The 16968-nt window shown below is 56.9% G+C and overlaps 1 protein-coding gene across 1 annotated transcript; it reads right to left on the minus strand.

Annotated features, from left to right (window-relative positions):
* Nucleotides 1-2442: 2442 nt before the first annotated feature.
* On the minus strand, nt 2443-14032 carry TIE1 (tyrosine kinase with immunoglobulin-like and EGF-like domains 1). Its single transcript, XM_010006581.1, has 23 exons — nt 13987-14032; nt 13194-13481; nt 9762-9872; nt 9500-9655; nt 9277-9408; nt 8836-8976; nt 8499-8627; nt 7968-8113; nt 7639-7783; nt 7238-7396; nt 6907-7044; nt 6528-6818; nt 5842-6132; nt 5135-5328; nt 4703-4913; nt 4451-4561; nt 4157-4347; nt 3916-4029; nt 3685-3755; nt 3391-3431; nt 3174-3270; nt 2817-2916; nt 2443-2514 (listed from the first exon to the last, which is right to left on the minus strand). The coding sequence occupies exons 1-23, from the start codon at nt 14030-14032 to the stop codon at nt 2443-2445; spliced, it is 3375 nt and encodes a 1124-aa protein (XP_010004883.1).
* Nucleotides 14033-16968: the final 2936 nt, after the last annotated feature.

The raw sequence follows: 16968 nt of genomic DNA on the forward strand, positions 1-16968 counted from the left end.
GTTCAAGCAGGTTCAGGTGCTGCAGCGGGGTCTGTCCCAAGCAGGCAGAGAGAGCGAGCAGAGAGAGCCCTGCAGATCTTGCCCTCTTTTTTATAGATCAGAGATCATTGTTGCAGAAGGTACCACTGTCTGAATTAGCCAATCACCATTGACCAGGTACATATTCTGTTAGAAGCAGTTTTTAATCTATTGTTTATTTTTCTGCCAGTTATCATAACCCTTGTGCTGCTTCCTTGCCATGCACTGATCTGGTAGAGCAAGAGGCCTGCTCATTCTGTCCTTGAGTGAATCAGTGAAAAGGCGTCACTCTTGCTTTGCTGGCTTGAAAGGCATTTTTTGTTTAGTCTTATGTGGGGGGAAGAAGATGGACCGTTCCCTACAATGGCTATGCCAGAAGGAGAGCAGCGGGCACAGGGGGCATTGCCAGGGCCTGCATGGATGCCAGTGGTGCTGGTGCAGGAGCAGGGTCACTGTGGTGAAGTCCCACAGGCACGCTCACCCTCATGCCAATCCACCACCACCACTCTGCACAGGCAGCCAGAGGGGTGTCCCACCCCGTGGGGGCACAGCACTGTGCCACAGCCTAGGAAGCACCAGCCAGGGTGCAAGGAGCTGCTTGCACACACATCCACACAGTGCCAAGAACACTGGCATCTTCTCATCCCAACAGCACCGGAGACACCAAAGGGAGAGAGGAACTGCCAGCACCAAATTGTCACAGTCAAATTTTGTCAAGCCAGTCCCACTTTCTTCTCCATTTGCTACTGGGCTCTGCCATCAGGGAGGCAAAAAGCAGAAAGCCCTTAATTTCTGCAGAGCTGGTGCTGCTGCCTAAGGTGCTGCTGCCTCAGGTGCTGCTGCCTCAGGTGCTGCTTCTGGCTGGCAGAAGGGGAGGTGCAGGGACAGTGGCACATACCAAGTTGCCTGTGAGGGCTGGTTCTCATCACTGTTTCTCTGGGAATCTCAGTGATGGGGTAGAGAGGCTGCTTATTGATGGCTGCAATTGACACCAAAGAGCGCTGGAGGCCAGAAAGGGAAATCAAAATTGTATTGACATGGATGAAACACCCGGGGAAAAAAGACTCTGCCCAGAACGGCAAATGCCAAACACATCTGCCTTGGGCTGAGATAACGGGCTCTGGCTTCCCATGGACTGCAGAAGGTGACTAGATGGGCAGGGGGATAGCATGCCTTGGGCTTGGCAAGCTGGAGCCAACAAAGAAGCCCACCTACTGTCAATATCACAAATTGCAGCCACACAGGACATGGGACCACAGCCTGGGGCAGGACGTCCCACAGGAGGGTCAGCACAGAGTTCAGGTGATCCTTGCAGGACCAACACAAGAAACAGAATTGCCCCAGCAGCACACATTGGAGCAGGCTGGTTGGACACAATGGTCCCTTCACAAGAAATGTGTAGTTACCCAGCAGCTTGGCTCGGTGCAGTGCTGGGCAGCAGCCAGCTGGCTGGGGTGGGAAGGGTGTGGAGCCACACAGATCCGTGCAGACCAGCCACAAGAGTGGGGCTGTCCTTGTGAAGAGCAGCCAGCTGAAGGGAAGCTGCAGGAACAGTTTTCAAGCATGCAAGAGGCTGCAGCACAGAGGAAGGACATGGTCTGTTTTCCATATCACCTGGGGACAGGCAAAAGTCTTAATTTGCAGGGGGAGGGAGATCCCAGTTGGATACTAAGAAAACCCATCCCCATGGCATGATGAGACCTGGGGCTTGTCTGGGGGTGCTGGGGCATCCCTGGGTCAGACAACCCCAACAGGGACAGGATCCCCAGGAGTGCCCACCGTGGCAGCAGACCCTCATCTTTCTCCCAGTGCCATCAGTGAACCAGCTGCCTGTTGCACTATGTTTATTGTCAGTAAGGCAGAGCTGGCACCACTGAAGGGTTACCACAGAGCTGGAAGCTGCGCACAGCCAACGCTGTCCCTTGTCCCTTTGCACCCTCTGGGGTGATCCTGTCCCAGGCCAGCAGCGATGCTCACAGCCCTGCTGGCATCACTTCAAGTCCAGACATGCTGAGAGCTGCAGGGGAAGCAGCTCCTGGGTTGCTGCTTCACTTCTCACCCCAAAGCTTGAGCACTTGTGTCCATAGGCTCAGGTGACAGCAGTCTGGCTTCTGAGAGAGCTCCTCTTCTGCCTGCTCTGCTGCAAATACTTTGCTGCTGCTTGTCCTTGGGGGCCATCCCATCATGTCCCCCAGCACCATGGAGCTGTGTCAGCAGCTGTCAGTGTGCCAACACGGCTAGTTCAGGCTGGGTGGGCAGCCAGGGAAGGGGTGGCACAGTCCTGCTGTGGGGAAGGCACTCTTGGGAAGGGGCACCGGCATTTGGCTGCTTGGCCCTGGGGAAGACAGGCATCTTCTTGTCCCCACAGCACTGTCCCAGCAGGCTGGGGCCAGACCTGCTCCTCTGCGTGGCGCCAACACAGCCTCATGCCTCCTCGGCGGTGGCATCAATCCCCGCGTATGTGAAGTTCTCGAACAGGGCCATGTTCACGTAGGCCTGTGGGGGAACCCCAGTCAGGAGCCAGTTGTGATGGTGTCCCCATCTACTTCCCATCCTTGTGGGTACGCTCACAGGCACTGTGCCCTGGAGGGCAGTGATGGGGCTCCCCACACTTGAAAAGTGATGCTGAGGTTACTCCCATGGGGGTCACACACATTCTGCTGCTGGATGCCACCTCCCCCCAAGCCCAAGGGGTGCTCCAGCATTAGGATGAGCTCTGTGAAAGGTGCACACATTGCCCCACAGAGCTGGGGCAATGTGGGCACCCTGCACTCATCCCTGCCACCGCTGCCACTCACCTTCCTGGCCTCCAGCATGCGGATGAGCTGCATGGAGATCTGGGCGAAGGGCGGGCGCTCATAGGGGCGGTCACGCCAGCACTGACGCATCAGCTCGTACCTGGGGGCAGAGAGGCAGCAGTGGAGCAGTGGGCATGGGGGACAGGGGCTGAAAGGCTGTTTGTGGGACACAGGGGGAAGCAGACAAGAAACTAAAGCTTGGGAAGGCTGTTTGGGGTGTGAGATCCCAGCTCACGCCCAAGACATGGTGCAGAGGGGAACCAGGTAGAAGCTACCACAAGTTGGTGGGAGCCCTGTTAGGCAGCAGGGTCAGGGGGCCACAGCGTCACCTTCAGTCAGGGCTCTGTGCCCACTTACACCTCGTTGTCACAGTTGCGTGGCTTCTCCATGCGGTAGCCCTGGGGCAGCTTCTCGTAGAGCTCAGCACATGTCATGCCGCAGTACGGTGTCCCCCCTGTGGAGAGAGACACAGCTGGTTGTGGCAGGGACAGTCGCTGGGTGTCCCCTCCAGACTTGCAGGAGGATCAGACCTGCAAGGACCCGAGTAGAGGCAGGAAATACAGAAGAGCCTTACCCAAACTGACGATCTCCCAGAGCAAGACACCAAATGACCACCTGAAAGGGCAGGAGCCACGGCTGTGATGGAGCCCTCAACCATGACTTGCTGTCACTCAAGGGGCAAAGCCCAGGGTGGAGTGAGCAGCCAGGGCTCAGGCCAAGCTGGCTGTTCACCAGTGAGATGCATCAGCATCATCTCCTGCCCTTGCAGCACCCAGAGCAAAAGCATTGCTGCACTGACCACCCCAGAGAGAGATGGAGGAGGCTGCAGCCATGCCCCAGCTCTGGTGCCCCTGCCTGCAGGACTTACACATCGCTCTTGGTGGTGTACACGCTGTAGTTCAGGGACTCAATGGCCATCCAGCGAACTGGTAATCGACCCTGGGGAAACAGAGAGTGACCATCAGGGGGTGGGGGATGCCCTGCAGACAGAGGACAGCTGTGACCCAGATGTCACACATGGTGGGTTGTTCCTGCTGCCAGTGGGGTCCTGCCACTGCATCAATGCAGGCCCCATAGAGATGATTTGCTTTTGCCTCACCATTGTCTTCTTCACATAGACCTCCTCCCCTCTGGAGAGGCCAAAGTCTGCAATCTTGGAGGCCAGGTTTTCTCCCACCAGGATATTCCTGGCTGCCAGGTCCCTGTGAATGAACTGAAAGGGGCCAGCAGTCAGCAGGAGCCACACACTCCCTCCTGCTGGCCCCACAGTTCTCATGCCCTGATGGGGAGCCCCTAGGCCCCAGGGGGAGGATGCTCTGGGAAGCTGGCAAGGGATGTACCTGCTTCTCACTCAGGTACTGCATTCCCTTAGCCACGTCTGAAGCAAACTGGAGGAGCTGCTGGGAGGTGAGGGTGGAGGCAGTGCCATGCTCCTTGGCAAAGGCTGGGTCAGTCTCCAGGACTCGGCTTTTGCGGAGGAAGTCAAGGAGGTTTCCATAGGGAGCATACTCAATGGCGATGTACAGGTAGCCTGGGGGGCAGGAGGAGGTTGGGATCACGGGGCTCTCCCCAGGAAAGAGGAGTACACAGTTGGGCAGGGGCTGTGGGACTGGGGAGAGGGGGACACCTCTCACCCTTGTTCTCGCAGGCACCCAGCAAGTTGATGATGTTGGGGTGATGGCCCAGTTTGCACAGCACCTCCAGTTCCCCGGCAAAGTCCCGATGGTCATTCTCTGAAGCAAACTCTGGAAGCAAAGAAGGGACGGATGCCTCAGCCCTACAACAAGAACCTTTCCTCTGCTCCTCCCCTGATGGCTCCTGCCTGTCCTCAGCACTGAGCAGCCGTGTCCCTCAGCCCACCCTGCCCATCTTCTCACACTGCTCACCTTTCAACATCTTGATGGCTGCATTCATTTTCAGGCCATCTTTTTTGATCATAGCCCTGATGACCTGCCCGAAGTTGCCCTCCCCGATCATGTCCTCAAACTTGATGTCCTCCCATTCCAGGATGGGGTAGCTGAGGGGCTCAGGTTGTGGTTTGGGTCGGCGCGTCAGGGTCAGGGTCCCCGAGTTGAACTGCAGGATGGTCTCTTCTCCCTGGCAGATGGGAGTGGGTGAGGTTAGAGGCACTGGGCACCCCTCTGCCTGCACGGCAGTCCCGGCATGGCAGGCATGGTGGGCAAGGGTGAGCTCCGCACCCTCTCCGCGTGGAAGTGAGGTCTGGCTGTGTCCGGACTGGAGGCTACAGAGCGTGACCTGGATCGGGCCGGGACGAGGGGAGCTGGGGACACAGTCCTGGAGGGGCAGGCAGCACTCACCGAGCCAGACTGGTATGTAAAGGTGCGGCGCCGGTGGAAAAAATTCTTCTTGATGAGGAAAAGCGCCAGGAGGGCAAAGAGGATGGTGAGGCAGGGGGCAGAGACGGAGCCGACGATGGCCAAGAGTAGCTGCTGGTCTATTCCCGCCTGCTCAGTGCTCTGGCTGCCCAGGCTGGGCGGCACACTCAGCGCTCCTGGAGAAAGGAGAGATGGAGGGTCATGGTCCATGGCTGAGCTCTGCCCAGGCTGCATGGGTGGCCAAGCACTGTGACCACAGCCCTCTCCCAGCACCTCAGGACACCATGAAAACACCCCAGATGGATCCTGAGCTCCTGGGGCTGTGGTAGTACAAGGGTGAGGGTATCACTGCCTGGGCTCTGTTGCAAAACCTGCTTGATTCTGGACCTCAAATCAGCTCTGGGTCCAGCCACCAGCACCACCCATGCTGGCTGTGTCCCTGCTTCTCTAGCCCCTTGCACACCACATCACCCTCTGACCAAGGCAGAGCCATTTCATGCTGTGCTGTCACCATGCCTCCCCTGCCTCATCAGGACTAGGAGGAGCAGGATTTCTTAAGACACTTAAGAAGTGTTTTGAGTTTGGGCTGCTGCTTCCATGCTGCTCCAGTCATTCTTTGCTAACCTAGATGCTGAGCCCAAGTTCCAGCAGAGCCATCAGCCTCTTGCCTGCTGGGACATGCCACTCACCATCTCCCAGGGTCCTGGCTTTCACGGGCTGGCTCCACTCCCCTGGGACATGGGAGTTGGCCCTAACGCGAAACTGGTAGCTGGTGCTGGCATTGAGGCCCCCGATGATCTTGGTGGTCTCAGCGCCGCTGTCAGTGTCGATCCACTGGGGCTCACTGGTGCCCCCCACCTGCTGCAGCTCCACAATGTACTTGGTGATACCTCCATTGGGGTACTCAGGAACCTGCCAGGAGAGCCTGACAGCAGCGTCAGACACGGACTCTGCCAGAAGTGACCGTGGAGAGGAGGGTCCTGGGACAAGGAGAGGAGACCATCAGCAAGGTTAAAGTGATCGAAAGGGAATTTTTCACACAATGTAGAATTATAGTGAGGAACTTGTTGCTGCAGGGTATTTGTAAAGGTCCATCAGGGTTTGGACAAGGGCATGAAGGACAGGTCTGTTTGTGAGCATCATTTGCAATGGCCTGAATGTCATGGTCAGCTTAGGATGTTTCTCAGCTGCTTGGTGATGGAGGCTTTGGGATCTAGCGGGGAAAGGAGGACCCATTTTCCCCCAACCAGTTGTTCATGCGCTATCAGAGATGGGATTCAGAAGCAGCCAGATTTGGGGATGGTCACCATTCCACTTATAACTGATTTATCATTGTAATTCCCTGTAATAATTCCCTGTGTGCTGGGGGACCCACCTTTGCTGTTGATCATGACCTTGTAGAGGTCAGAGGGGGGGCCCAGGCTGGCGCAGTGATAGACCAGCACCTCCAGCCCATACTGCTTGTTGAACTCCAGGTCCCCAATGCGGGCAGAGAGCACAGAGATGGATGTGATGTTTTTCTCACAGACCAGCCTCCTCGCGGAGTCAAAGAGGCGGACAATGAACCCATGTGCTGGCTCATGGTTACTTGGCAATTTCCAGTTGACATGAAGTGTGTTTTTCTCCTCTATGGACCAGCCTTCAATCACAGGCTTGACTGTGGGCTCTGTGAACAAAAAGTCACCAAAATCTCATGCTCAAGGTTAGGAGTAGAGGATTAGGGTCAGGGTGTAGGGGGGGAGATGAAGGCTCACCAAGGCACTCAGTCACCATGATGGCCTCAGGCCCCTTGCTGCCCTCCCCACCATCCCCCGGACGGCTCAGCTGCACCTTGACAACGTAAGCAGTCACTGGGCGGAGGTTCATCAGAGTGATGTTCTCGCTGTGATCAACTGTTGGCCAAGAGGACATATCAAAGCCATACTCATGACACACACTCTGCCTTGCCACTTACATCCTTTTTGGCGCCCCTTCAGGGGTCCCCAGATGGAGACCTATGCCCACCCCAGACACCCACAGGCAGGGGCAGCTGTCCCCTCCTATGTGGGTCCTACCTGTGTCCTCCCTCCCCCAGCAAACACGTACCCACAATGGATGACCATGCTGAGTTGTCATCCTTGGGCTTGTAGAACAGCTTGATGGAGACAATGGGTCCATCACCAGAGAAGCAATCCACGGGTGACACCACGAGCTGGCGGCTCTGCTTGGCCAGCAGCCGGGGGGGGCTCAGAGGTGCTGGCGGCACTAGAGGGGTAAAGAGGCAATGACACTGGTGGGACTGGGAGCAATGAGAAGCAGAATGTGGAGACATCCACCACCTCTTGGCTCCTTCCAGCTTTGTCAGGGAAGTTTTTTATCATCACCCAAATGTGTCTGCTGGCACTGTGGCCCAAAACAGGTGCTACCCAGCCAGGCCAGTGGTGGAGGCTGTCAGCCTCCCACAGCAGCCCTGGCTCATCCCAGTTGTGTCACCAGCTCTTCCTCACCTCGGATATTGACCTTGACTTTCCGGCTGTCCTGGCCCCCAGTTGTGGAGACTCGGCACTCCCAGAGTCCTGTGTCCTCCTTTGTCAGGTGTCTCACCTGAAACTCACAGGTGATCTGCCCTGGTTCGATGATGGCTTTGATGAGCTGTGGGAACACAGGGTGCCATCAGCCCCTGGCTCAGCCCCCCAGCTCCCCATGCTGGCCTAGAGATGCTCAGCACAATAGTGGGGAAACTGGTGCTTTTGAGGGAGCTGGCAACATGGGTGGGGGCTGAGCCATGGGAATGGGTGTGGGGTGAGGGCAGCAGGTGCCAGACAAGCAGCAGTACCTTGAGCACGGTGCCATCAGCCTTGCGCAGCTCCACGCTGTCGCTGGCAGGCAGCGGGTTGCCGGTGGCCACGCAGCTGATGACAGGCTCTGAGCCCAGGTTGAACTCCAGCTCTGAGGCCAGCTGGATGATCTGGGGGAACCGGTCTGGCACAGGGAAAATGGCATTAGGGCTGGCCCTGCTCCTCCCCAGGCGCAAGAGAGGCTGGCATCTTTGCCTGGTCCCACTGGCAGCTGGACTCTGGTATCAAGAGGCTGGTGCTAGATGCTGTGGTCCAGCCTTGATCCCTACCCCACATGCCAAGGCTCGGAAACACTCTTGCTATAGATAATTCCAGAGAACCAGACTAGATGCTCCCCTTGCAGTGCCCCAGTTTCCATAGGGTTGGGGGCTATTTCTGAAGGCAAGGGGGGTGGCTGAGCCAGCTGGCGAGATCAGTAGCCAATGGCCCCCCAGTCACCAGTGAGAAAAGAGCCACAGCCAACCTGAAGGTGGGGGACAGAAACGCACTGAGGCCCCTGCCAGCCTCACCTGACTTCTCGCAGTGCTGCCCGTGCCAGCCTGCGGGGCAGACGCATCCACTGAAGCGGTTACAGCTGCCTCTGTTTTGGCAGGCGCACCTCAGGGCACAGTCGGGGCCATAGTATCCTGGGGCACAGGCTGTGGGAAAAGGAGAACTCACTGCTACCCCTGGCCGTGGCATGGGCCTGGCATGGCGCAGGACCATGGAGGCAGAGACCACAGGCAGCTGGTGTAGGCAGCAGCAGCGCTCAGCCCAGGCTGACTGTCAGGCCTGGAGAGGTTTGCAGTGGCCTCAGAGGGAGACCAGACTAGATGGGTGATGCGATGGACCCCCAGGCCCCCATACCTTGGCTGCAGCGGGAGCCACTCCAGCCTGAGGCGCAGGAGCAGCCGTAGGGGTCCGGCAGGCAGAAGCTCAGCCCCCTGCAGCCCTGGGCTCTCTGGCACGTCTCCTGGCAGTTGCGGCCAAACTGGCCTTCCCGGCAGGCTGGAAAAACAAGTATGGTCTGCCCTCACCCACTGCTCACCCTCAGGGTGCTTGTGCATGGCATGGCACCTTCTCCAGTGCCCCAAGCCCTGTCTCACCACCCTGAGCAGGCACAGAAGCTGTGTCCTGGTGGAGAAGGTGGATGGTCTTGCCCTGCTCCAGAAACAGAGGGCACCACAGGCAGAGGGTGCTGGAGATCCATGTGGAGTTTCTGGCTGTGGTACCCAAGTCTGGGGGTGCAGGGGGCCCCTCGTGCATGCCCTAGGCACTGTTCTCACTGCCAGGCAGCCCAGCACCTACCTCTCTCACAGCGGGTGCCCATGAACCCGGGAGGGCAGATGCATTCGCCGACGTGGTCATGGCAGATGCCACCGTTCAGACAGTCAGGACAGTCCTTATCACAGGATGGCCCCCATTTCTTTGCGGGGCAGGCTGTGGAGAGAGTGGAGGGGGCTCAGGGGGGCACCTGATCAAGGGGCAGGGTATGACTGTCTGTACCCAGGTCCCAGAGGGCCCTGCTCACCTCTCACGATCAGGCGGTAGAAGGCACTCCACAGAGGGCTCTGCCCCATGAACGTGGCACTGTAGACCCCGTTCTCGCTCACGCTGACTTTGGGGAGTGTCAGGGTGACGAGGTCGCCCTTCACCTCACCCCGGTCCGTGGTCTGGTAGTAGGTGCCTGCAAGGGGACAGAGGGTGACCTGGGGCCCTCCACACCCCAGGGCTCACACCAGGCACTGGCTGGGAGCAGCCCCAGCCTCATGCCTGCTCTTAGGGCCACTTGCCATTTCTTTTCCACATAACGTCTGTCTCCTCCCTCTTGAGAACCCTGGCAGAGAAGGTGGCTGGCTCGGCGATGTTCACAGACTGCGTGGCCTTCACTGGGAAGAGGTGGGCTGTGGAGGAGGAATAGGAGCAAGTTGAGCAGCAGTCAGGCCCCAGAGCACTCACAGGGACATTGGGACCACCCCGAGTCTCCACAGGGCCAGGAGCTCCCTTCCCTCTAGTCCCCATGGACAGACACCAAGGAGTGAGATGGGGCACCCTGCCTTCTCACCAGCCGCTGCCTGGTGTGAGATGCTAGTGACAGCACCCTGGGAAGGTGGCAGCTGGGACAGATCTGCACAGTGCACCCTGCTTGCTGCCAGCCCGGGGAGGTGCGGGGAGCAACAGGACAGGCAAGCAAGGGCAGTGAGGGGAAGCAGGCATATGGAGAGCTGCAAGACAGCCCATGGGACCAGTGGCGCTGTCATATCTGTTTTTCTGATTTCCCAGGTGTTGGGGCTTGCAGCACCAATGAACTCTTAACTGTGTTAATGAGAGTCAGCCAGAGCCCAACTCTGAGCACAAATGGGGCTATAAATATGTTAAGGCCTGGGAAACCAAGCCCTGGGCGTGCCGGGACAGACACAAAAGAGTGCACAGGTGGGTGCTGGCTCTTGGAGCATGCCGGCTTGCAAACATCAAAAGCAGCCATGGCAGGTTGGAGCTAAGGAACATCCAGCCCTGCATCCTACCCCAGCAGTGCTGGGGGCCAGGAGGAAGCAGCACACTCCCCAGACGCCTGGGGAAGGGCACCACGGGTCACATGTCCTGGTAATTCCCCAGATTTGCCTCCCTGCCTTCAGTGGTTTGCAGCCCAGGAGCTTCCTGACTCCGGTATTAACCCTCTTACTGGGATCTTTCTACCACAGACTTTGCAGTCCCTTGTAAAGGGCACATGGATAGGGCCCCCATCCTGCCTCACTCTGTCTCACTCGCTGGACAGAGAGCCCAACACGACCCCAGGCACAGCACTTTGCATTTACCTGTGCTGAATTACATCTGCTGCTCCATCACTGCTCAGCAGGGTCTGCAGCCCCTCACAGAGCTCATCCCTCCCCTGGGCAACCCGGCAACAGCAGCTGGCACAGCTGCTTGTTCAGTTGTTTGTAAGCACATCAAGTGGTTGCAGAGACCCAGTGCCACAATGGTGGGGACTCCCCCATGTGACAAGAACCACAAATTCAGTCCTTTTAGTCATTTATTTAACTGCAGAGATCACCTCTGCCACCCTTTGGGTGAAGAGCCTTTGAGAGGGAATTTTTAAAATTTTCTCTGGAGACCCGAGCAGACAGCACCAGCCAGGTCACCCTCAGCAACCTCACTGCTGCTGCCCTGGAGACCCTCCTGCTGCAACATCAGGCTGCCTCTGCCACAGCTACCACACAACCACAAATTCTGCTCTTTATTACATTTTCTACTCATTTGTCTGGTTCCAGTTTGAGTTCATAGGCCTGTAACTCCCAACCCATAGAGCTTTTAGGAAAGGCTAGCATCCCAGGAGCAGCCTTGCTGCCCACCCTCTGCTCAAGCCCCAGGGCCCTGCTGCTCCTGGCCAGGCTGGTCTGGCAACATCCCATGGCTCCGTTCAGCTGTTTGTCACCTGCCTACTGCTATCAGTGCTGCTGTTCTAGACAGATTCCTTGAGAAGTTTCCCCAGGTTCTCTATTGTGCACATGGGTGGAAAAATAAAATATTTTTTTAAAATATTTTTTTTTCTTTTTTCTGCTATGGCCTCTCTGGGTATTCTAAAAAACATGTTATTGCCAGGTTTAAACCCTTCTGAAATGACTCCTCATGGCCTTTCTTTGGTCTATTTTATTTTGTTTTTACAGCAAAACTTCCAAAGTTTATCATCCTTCCTGTTTTTCTTCATGTATGACCTCTTGTGAGATGCCAGCTTTCCTCCAGCAGCATTCCCCACCCGCTGCTTCATTGCCCTGGCCTGCTTTAATGTGCTCTTGGGCTTAACAGGAGAGACAATACATGCTGAGCCTCCCCGGTGGGGTGTGTACACAGACCCTGTCCCCCTGCAAAGATGTAGTTTTTTTGGTTACTTTTGCCTTCGATTCATCTTCCCCACATGCCCCCCTCCATTTTTATTTTTTTTTTTCCCCCCACTTTTCTGCACTTGTAGCTCCCACAGGGGCTTGGACCTGGACACCAACCAGCTTTCACAGTAGTATTTTGGCCTGGCTATGGCAACCCAAGAGCAGAGGGCTGGCTGGAAACCCTCCACCATAGGACATTCCATCATCCCAATGACCCCAGAGCTGTCACGTCCCTTGGGACTTACATAGGGGGACATGTGGGCTATACTGCCTTCCTTGTCCCCCACTGCTAACCATGCCTCCCACACTCTCTCCTGGTGCCTCTGCCTTCTTTCCTTGGCATGTCTGTGCCACTGTGCCTGCCCAGATTGGCTGACTCTGTTTCTGATAAGACCACTGTCATTCTGGGGTCCAGCCTCTGGCTGAGGATGCAGGCTGGTCTCTGCTTCTTGGGGATGCTTGGATTCTACTGGCAGCCTCTGTTCCTCAGCTTCGAAGTACTAGAACTGCTCAAACCACTATGCTAAAGCTGTGGTTTTAACATGGGCAGTGAAACTTGTAACCCCCTTGTTTCATTCTCAGCAAAATATCAACTGTTTTAGCCAATACTACATAAATAAAGGCTAGACAGGATCCCAAAGCAAACAGTTATCACAGAAAATTTCAATCCTAATAGTTTTGTAAAGTCTCAAGCATGGGGTGAGAGGAGGGGAGGAGCAGTGTGGGAGAGCACTGTCCTGGGCACTATACTTGCTGCTGGCCAGCCTACGGAGGCCCTTTTGTCTCAAGATGGGAGTGGAGGAGAAGAGCCCAGAGCCGCTCTCGGCTGCACTGCACTCTGGCAGTGCCTCTCATGGAGACCCTGTCACCAGAGACAACAACTTGCTGCTGTGGCATGGTGCTCAGCAAGCTCCCGGGGAAGCTGGTGGAGATGTTCCCCGGTGCTGTCTCCTTCCTGGAAGCCCATGGCAGGGCATGAGGCTGGCACAGGTCCCATGGGCTGCCCCCCACCCTGGTTAATGATTTTCAGATCCCATCACCTCCTCCAAGTGCGCACAGCTTCCTCTTGGACCTTGCCCTGCTGCCAGGCACCATTCCCAGCCACCTGCCTGCACTGCCACCTGTTCCCGCACACCTCCGTGGGGCTTGGTCATGCTCCTCCAGCTGAACATCCTTCCCCTCTCCACCCCACCGGCGCAAGCAGACCCCAAACCCAGCCTGTGAGTCACTGCTGTCCCCCAGCCACGCCGCCTGGCACTGCCGTTGCGAAGCACAGGGCATGTAGCTCCAATATGGACCTGGCTGGCAGGTGGGACGCTGCCCACTGCCCCCCCAGACACTCACCATTGTGGCTGTTGTGCACGTAGACCACCTGGGCCTGCTCGGTTGGTGTGCGCCCCAGGCAGTAGAGGATCCCCACCAGGTCAGCCATGGAGAAGCCCCTGGCCTGGACTTCGTTGCTGCGGTTGCGGTAGTTTTGGAAGCCCACCTTGGGGTGTGTCATCACGATCTTGTTCTCCCGCTCAATCTGCAGGTAGCTCACATCACGCTCCCCCATGACGCAGGAGAGGAAGAACTCGGAGTGAGACAGGCTCTGCACGTTGGCAATCAGGGTAATGTCCAGGATGGCCACTGGGGTAGAGGAGCACGAGGGTGTGTCATGGCCAGACAAGGCTACAAACGTTCCAGCTCTGCCTCGGGGCCAGACTCCCTTCATCCAGATGTCACCCCCTTTCCAGGACATTTTCCAGGACCCCCACCCCAGCTCAGGAGCCATAACAGGGAACTGCCAGTTTGGGTGCAGACCCATCAGGCTGGCACAGCGAGCATTTCCACTCTCCTTTTGGAGAACCCCATGGGCTCAGCTCCCCACCATGAGCCAAGTGTGCAGCAGGATGGGGCCCCAAGGCCCCTCTTCTCCTGCAAGCTGCCCGCAGCCCAGCCCCATGCAGGGAGATGCAGGCAGGGGTGGGTGCTACTGCCCCCTGAGGGCTCCAAATGGCCGATCACAAAAGGATGTTTTCTCCTTCCAAACCCTGTTGTGATGGCACCACTGAGCTCCCACAGCTGCCTTGCCCTACCAAGTCTCCCCAGAGCAGGGACTGCTGCCTGGGACAGAGAGAAAGAGGTCATTTACCTGCCAGCCGTGGGAGGAGAAGTAGAAGATAAACCTGGAGTTCCATGTCCTCGGAGTGTGTCCTGGATCTGGCGGAGGTCAGAAAATCTTCAGCATGTCCTTCCGCAGGGGGTTGGAGCTGGAGGCCACAGTTGCCTACAGGCTCTGCAACAGCAGCAGCTCAGGACTCCTGGTCCTGGCCAATGTCCCCCATCTTGCCTCCGCCCTGGTGCTCGGCGTCTGGGGCAGCCAGGACCACCTCCTCTGGTGCATATCTTGGGAAGGGTGAGGAAGATGCCCCTGTTCCTGCTTCCTTGGTGGCCACCCAGCTGTTCACAAGCTTGGCTTGGTGGTGAAGAGGCCACTGAGGTCCTCTCCCTGGCAGCAAGTCTCCCAGGGAGCAGACGCCCACGGTTCCAGAGCTAGTGCTGCTTACTCAGAGCTCCCCAAGCCATGCTGTGACCCCAGTCCAGCCTGGAAGTGTCCCAACCCCCCCCCTTGCCCACTTTGCAGAGGGTCTCATGCCCCAGCCTGCCTGGGTGGCAGCATCTTGGTACCCTCGGTGCAGCTCTGGGTCCGATGGCTGTGGGAAGGGCTCTCTGGAGCAGGGAAAGGAAAGGGGCCAAGGGGCCGTGGCTGGCGGCGGTGGCGGAGCCAAATCCTGTTTCCCATGCGGCATTTCCTGCTCTCCACCCATTGTTCGGAGACGGCCCTGACTCCAGGAGCAGTCGGGAGCTGCCTCATGCAGGCTCTTCCCTGGTGAGCAGCGTGTGGCAACGCTGAGGCCGCACACACCTCATGGCACCTTGGCCTCCTGCCGCCACGAGCCGGGTGCCGAGGCAGGGCCCCACCTGAGCTCCATGTTGTGCCGAGGCCGGACTCACACAGCGGCCTGTGGCAGCCCTGCCCTCCGGGCTGGATAGGGCTGAGTGGGAGCACAGGCAGGGGGATGAAAAGCCAGCCAGCCCACGTGGGAGGATGGCTGCTGCCGGGGGAGAAAACCCTCCACGTTGTAGTAATGTCTCCCTCCATGTCTGGGAGAAAGCGGAAAGCGGCAGTAAGTATTTCCCTGTATTTGCCTGAGTGCTTTCCCATGCACAGAGCCAGCATGGGCAAGACATGGCCCTGCTGCCCCTGAGCTGCAGGGGGTCCTGCATCCAGCCCTCCTGCAAGTCTCCCTTGGTCTCCAGTGGGCTCTGGGCTCTTTGCCTGGCAAATGAAAGGCATTCCCCAGGAAACCACTGTGAACTTCACTCGCCAAGACTCACTCTGCTTTGCAAACTGAGCTGTTCCCATGTGAAAGCCAGAGATGCCAGAGAGCAAGCCTCATGTTTTGGTGTGTCCCGAGCCCATGCCGTATCCGGCCAAAAATCTAAAGCACACATGGAGAGGAAGGGGAAATCCATTCATCGCTTCCGACTATTTACAGCGTGCTCCTGTACCCGCGGCGTGCCGAGGAGGGATGGCAGCAGGCAGGGGCTCCCCCAGTGCAGCCACCCAGCCACAACAGATGGAGAGGGGCTGAAGAAGATGCACACCAGATTCAGCTGCGCCCATTTGCCTGGAATACTAAGCACAGTGCTTTGCTGTGGGCTGTGTGTAGGAGAGGGGCTCTTTTTTTGGGAGGACCCCCAGGGCACCTAAGGCTCAATCCTACTGTAACTGCAGAGCACGAGGCTGTCTCACTGCAGTGTGCGCAGGGGCTGGACAGCTGAGACTGGCCCCTCCTGCTGTTGGTGCTCTCCTGGGGAATCCCACCTCCCCATTTACCTGATTGACTCCAAGCTCATTTGCAAGTGTGTTGGGTCAAGGACTCATCAGTGCACTCAGTACAGCTGCAGGAAGGGGTTAGACATACAAATAGATAAATAAATGGCTTCTTCCCCTAGTTCACTGGCTGTAGAGGCCAATCAAGCTCAGAAATGTCATTGCCATTGTGCCACTGTGTGCTTACATGTGCTGTGCCTGGGGAGCAACTTGCTCCATGCTCCCCCAGCAGCACACAGAGCTGGGACTTAGATGCACTCTGTGAAATGTCCTCCAATACAAGCATCTGTTTGATCAAGATAATTTACACAGAACCAACGTGTTTTATGGAAAGGCTTTGCAGCTGTGGGACCTGCAGCTTGCCCCTCCAGGGAGCACAGCATGGCTTTTCTTATGGCCCAGGGGGAACCAGTGCATTGCTTTGCTCTTTAGGGAATGGGAGCTGTTTGGTTCAGCTCTTCACATGAGATGATGCCCAGGAGATCTCAGGGATCCATCAAGGGATCTGGCCCAAGCTGATTTGTCCCATTACATTTTTTTCTAGGAATACCTGGATGAGGTGTCTATCTGTTCAGATCCTTTGTGTTGGATGTTAGGTGGGAAACCTTCCTGGGAGGTTTTCTAGGGAAATCCAACCAGGACCCTACAGCTCCAGTTTAACCTTACATATCTTCAGAGGAGGTACTAGGGAACTGGGCGCAGCCGAGCCCAGGGAAAATAAATCTCCACACTTGATTTTCTGTAATATGGAAAGCTCCAGCTGCCCAACCCACAGCACAAAGAAAACACCTAAATTTCTGCTGAATTCACAGACCTCAACTTTTTTTGCTGAATCACAACAGACTAAAAAAAAAACAACAAAAACAAAACCGTGACAAAAATACCCCTTTTTGTTATCCTTTGCACGTTCTAATGCACAGCACCGCATGCCAGAAACCATAACACACCGATATGTTTCCTGATAGGAAACGCAAACGCCCTGTGAATCCACCGATGGGCTGGGCTGTCTCAGCAACATTTTCTAGCGCGGATTTTCTGGCCATTTGTTTCATGTTACGTGCACAGTGGGGCCCCAGGAGGCCCTGCAAGGCCAGGTTAAGGGCTGCTGCTGCCAGGTGTAAAAGCAACCTGGGGGCGGGGTGGTTGAGCACCCCCAGCACGCCTGGCTGCATTTGCATCCACCACACGCTTGCAGGATGAAGGACAGGCTGCTGGGAAGCCCTTTCCCAGGGGAAA

The sequence above is a fragment of the Chaetura pelagica genome, unplaced genomic scaffold, assembly GCF_000747805.2.
Source record: "Chaetura pelagica isolate M959 unplaced genomic scaffold, ChaPel_1.0 scaffold69, whole genome shotgun sequence".
NCBI lineage: Eukaryota > Metazoa > Chordata > Aves > Apodiformes > Apodidae > Chaetura > Chaetura pelagica.

What these genes read in the sequence shown, in the direction of transcription:
- TIE1 (XM_010006581.1), bottom strand. Translation starts at nt 14,032, where the DNA reads ATGGAACTCCAGGTTTATCTTCTACTTCTCCTCCCACGGCTGGCAG. An exon ending in GGTCATGATCAACAGCAAAG is followed by an intron (nt 6,133 to 6,527) that starts GTGGGTCCCCCA and finishes TCCTTGTCCCAG; the next exon opens with GACCCTCCTCTCCACGGTCA. An exon ending in TTACATACCAGTCTGGCTCG is followed by an intron (nt 4,914 to 5,134) that starts GTGAGTGCTGCC and finishes CCCATCTGCCAG; the next exon opens with GGAGAAGAGACCATCCTGCA.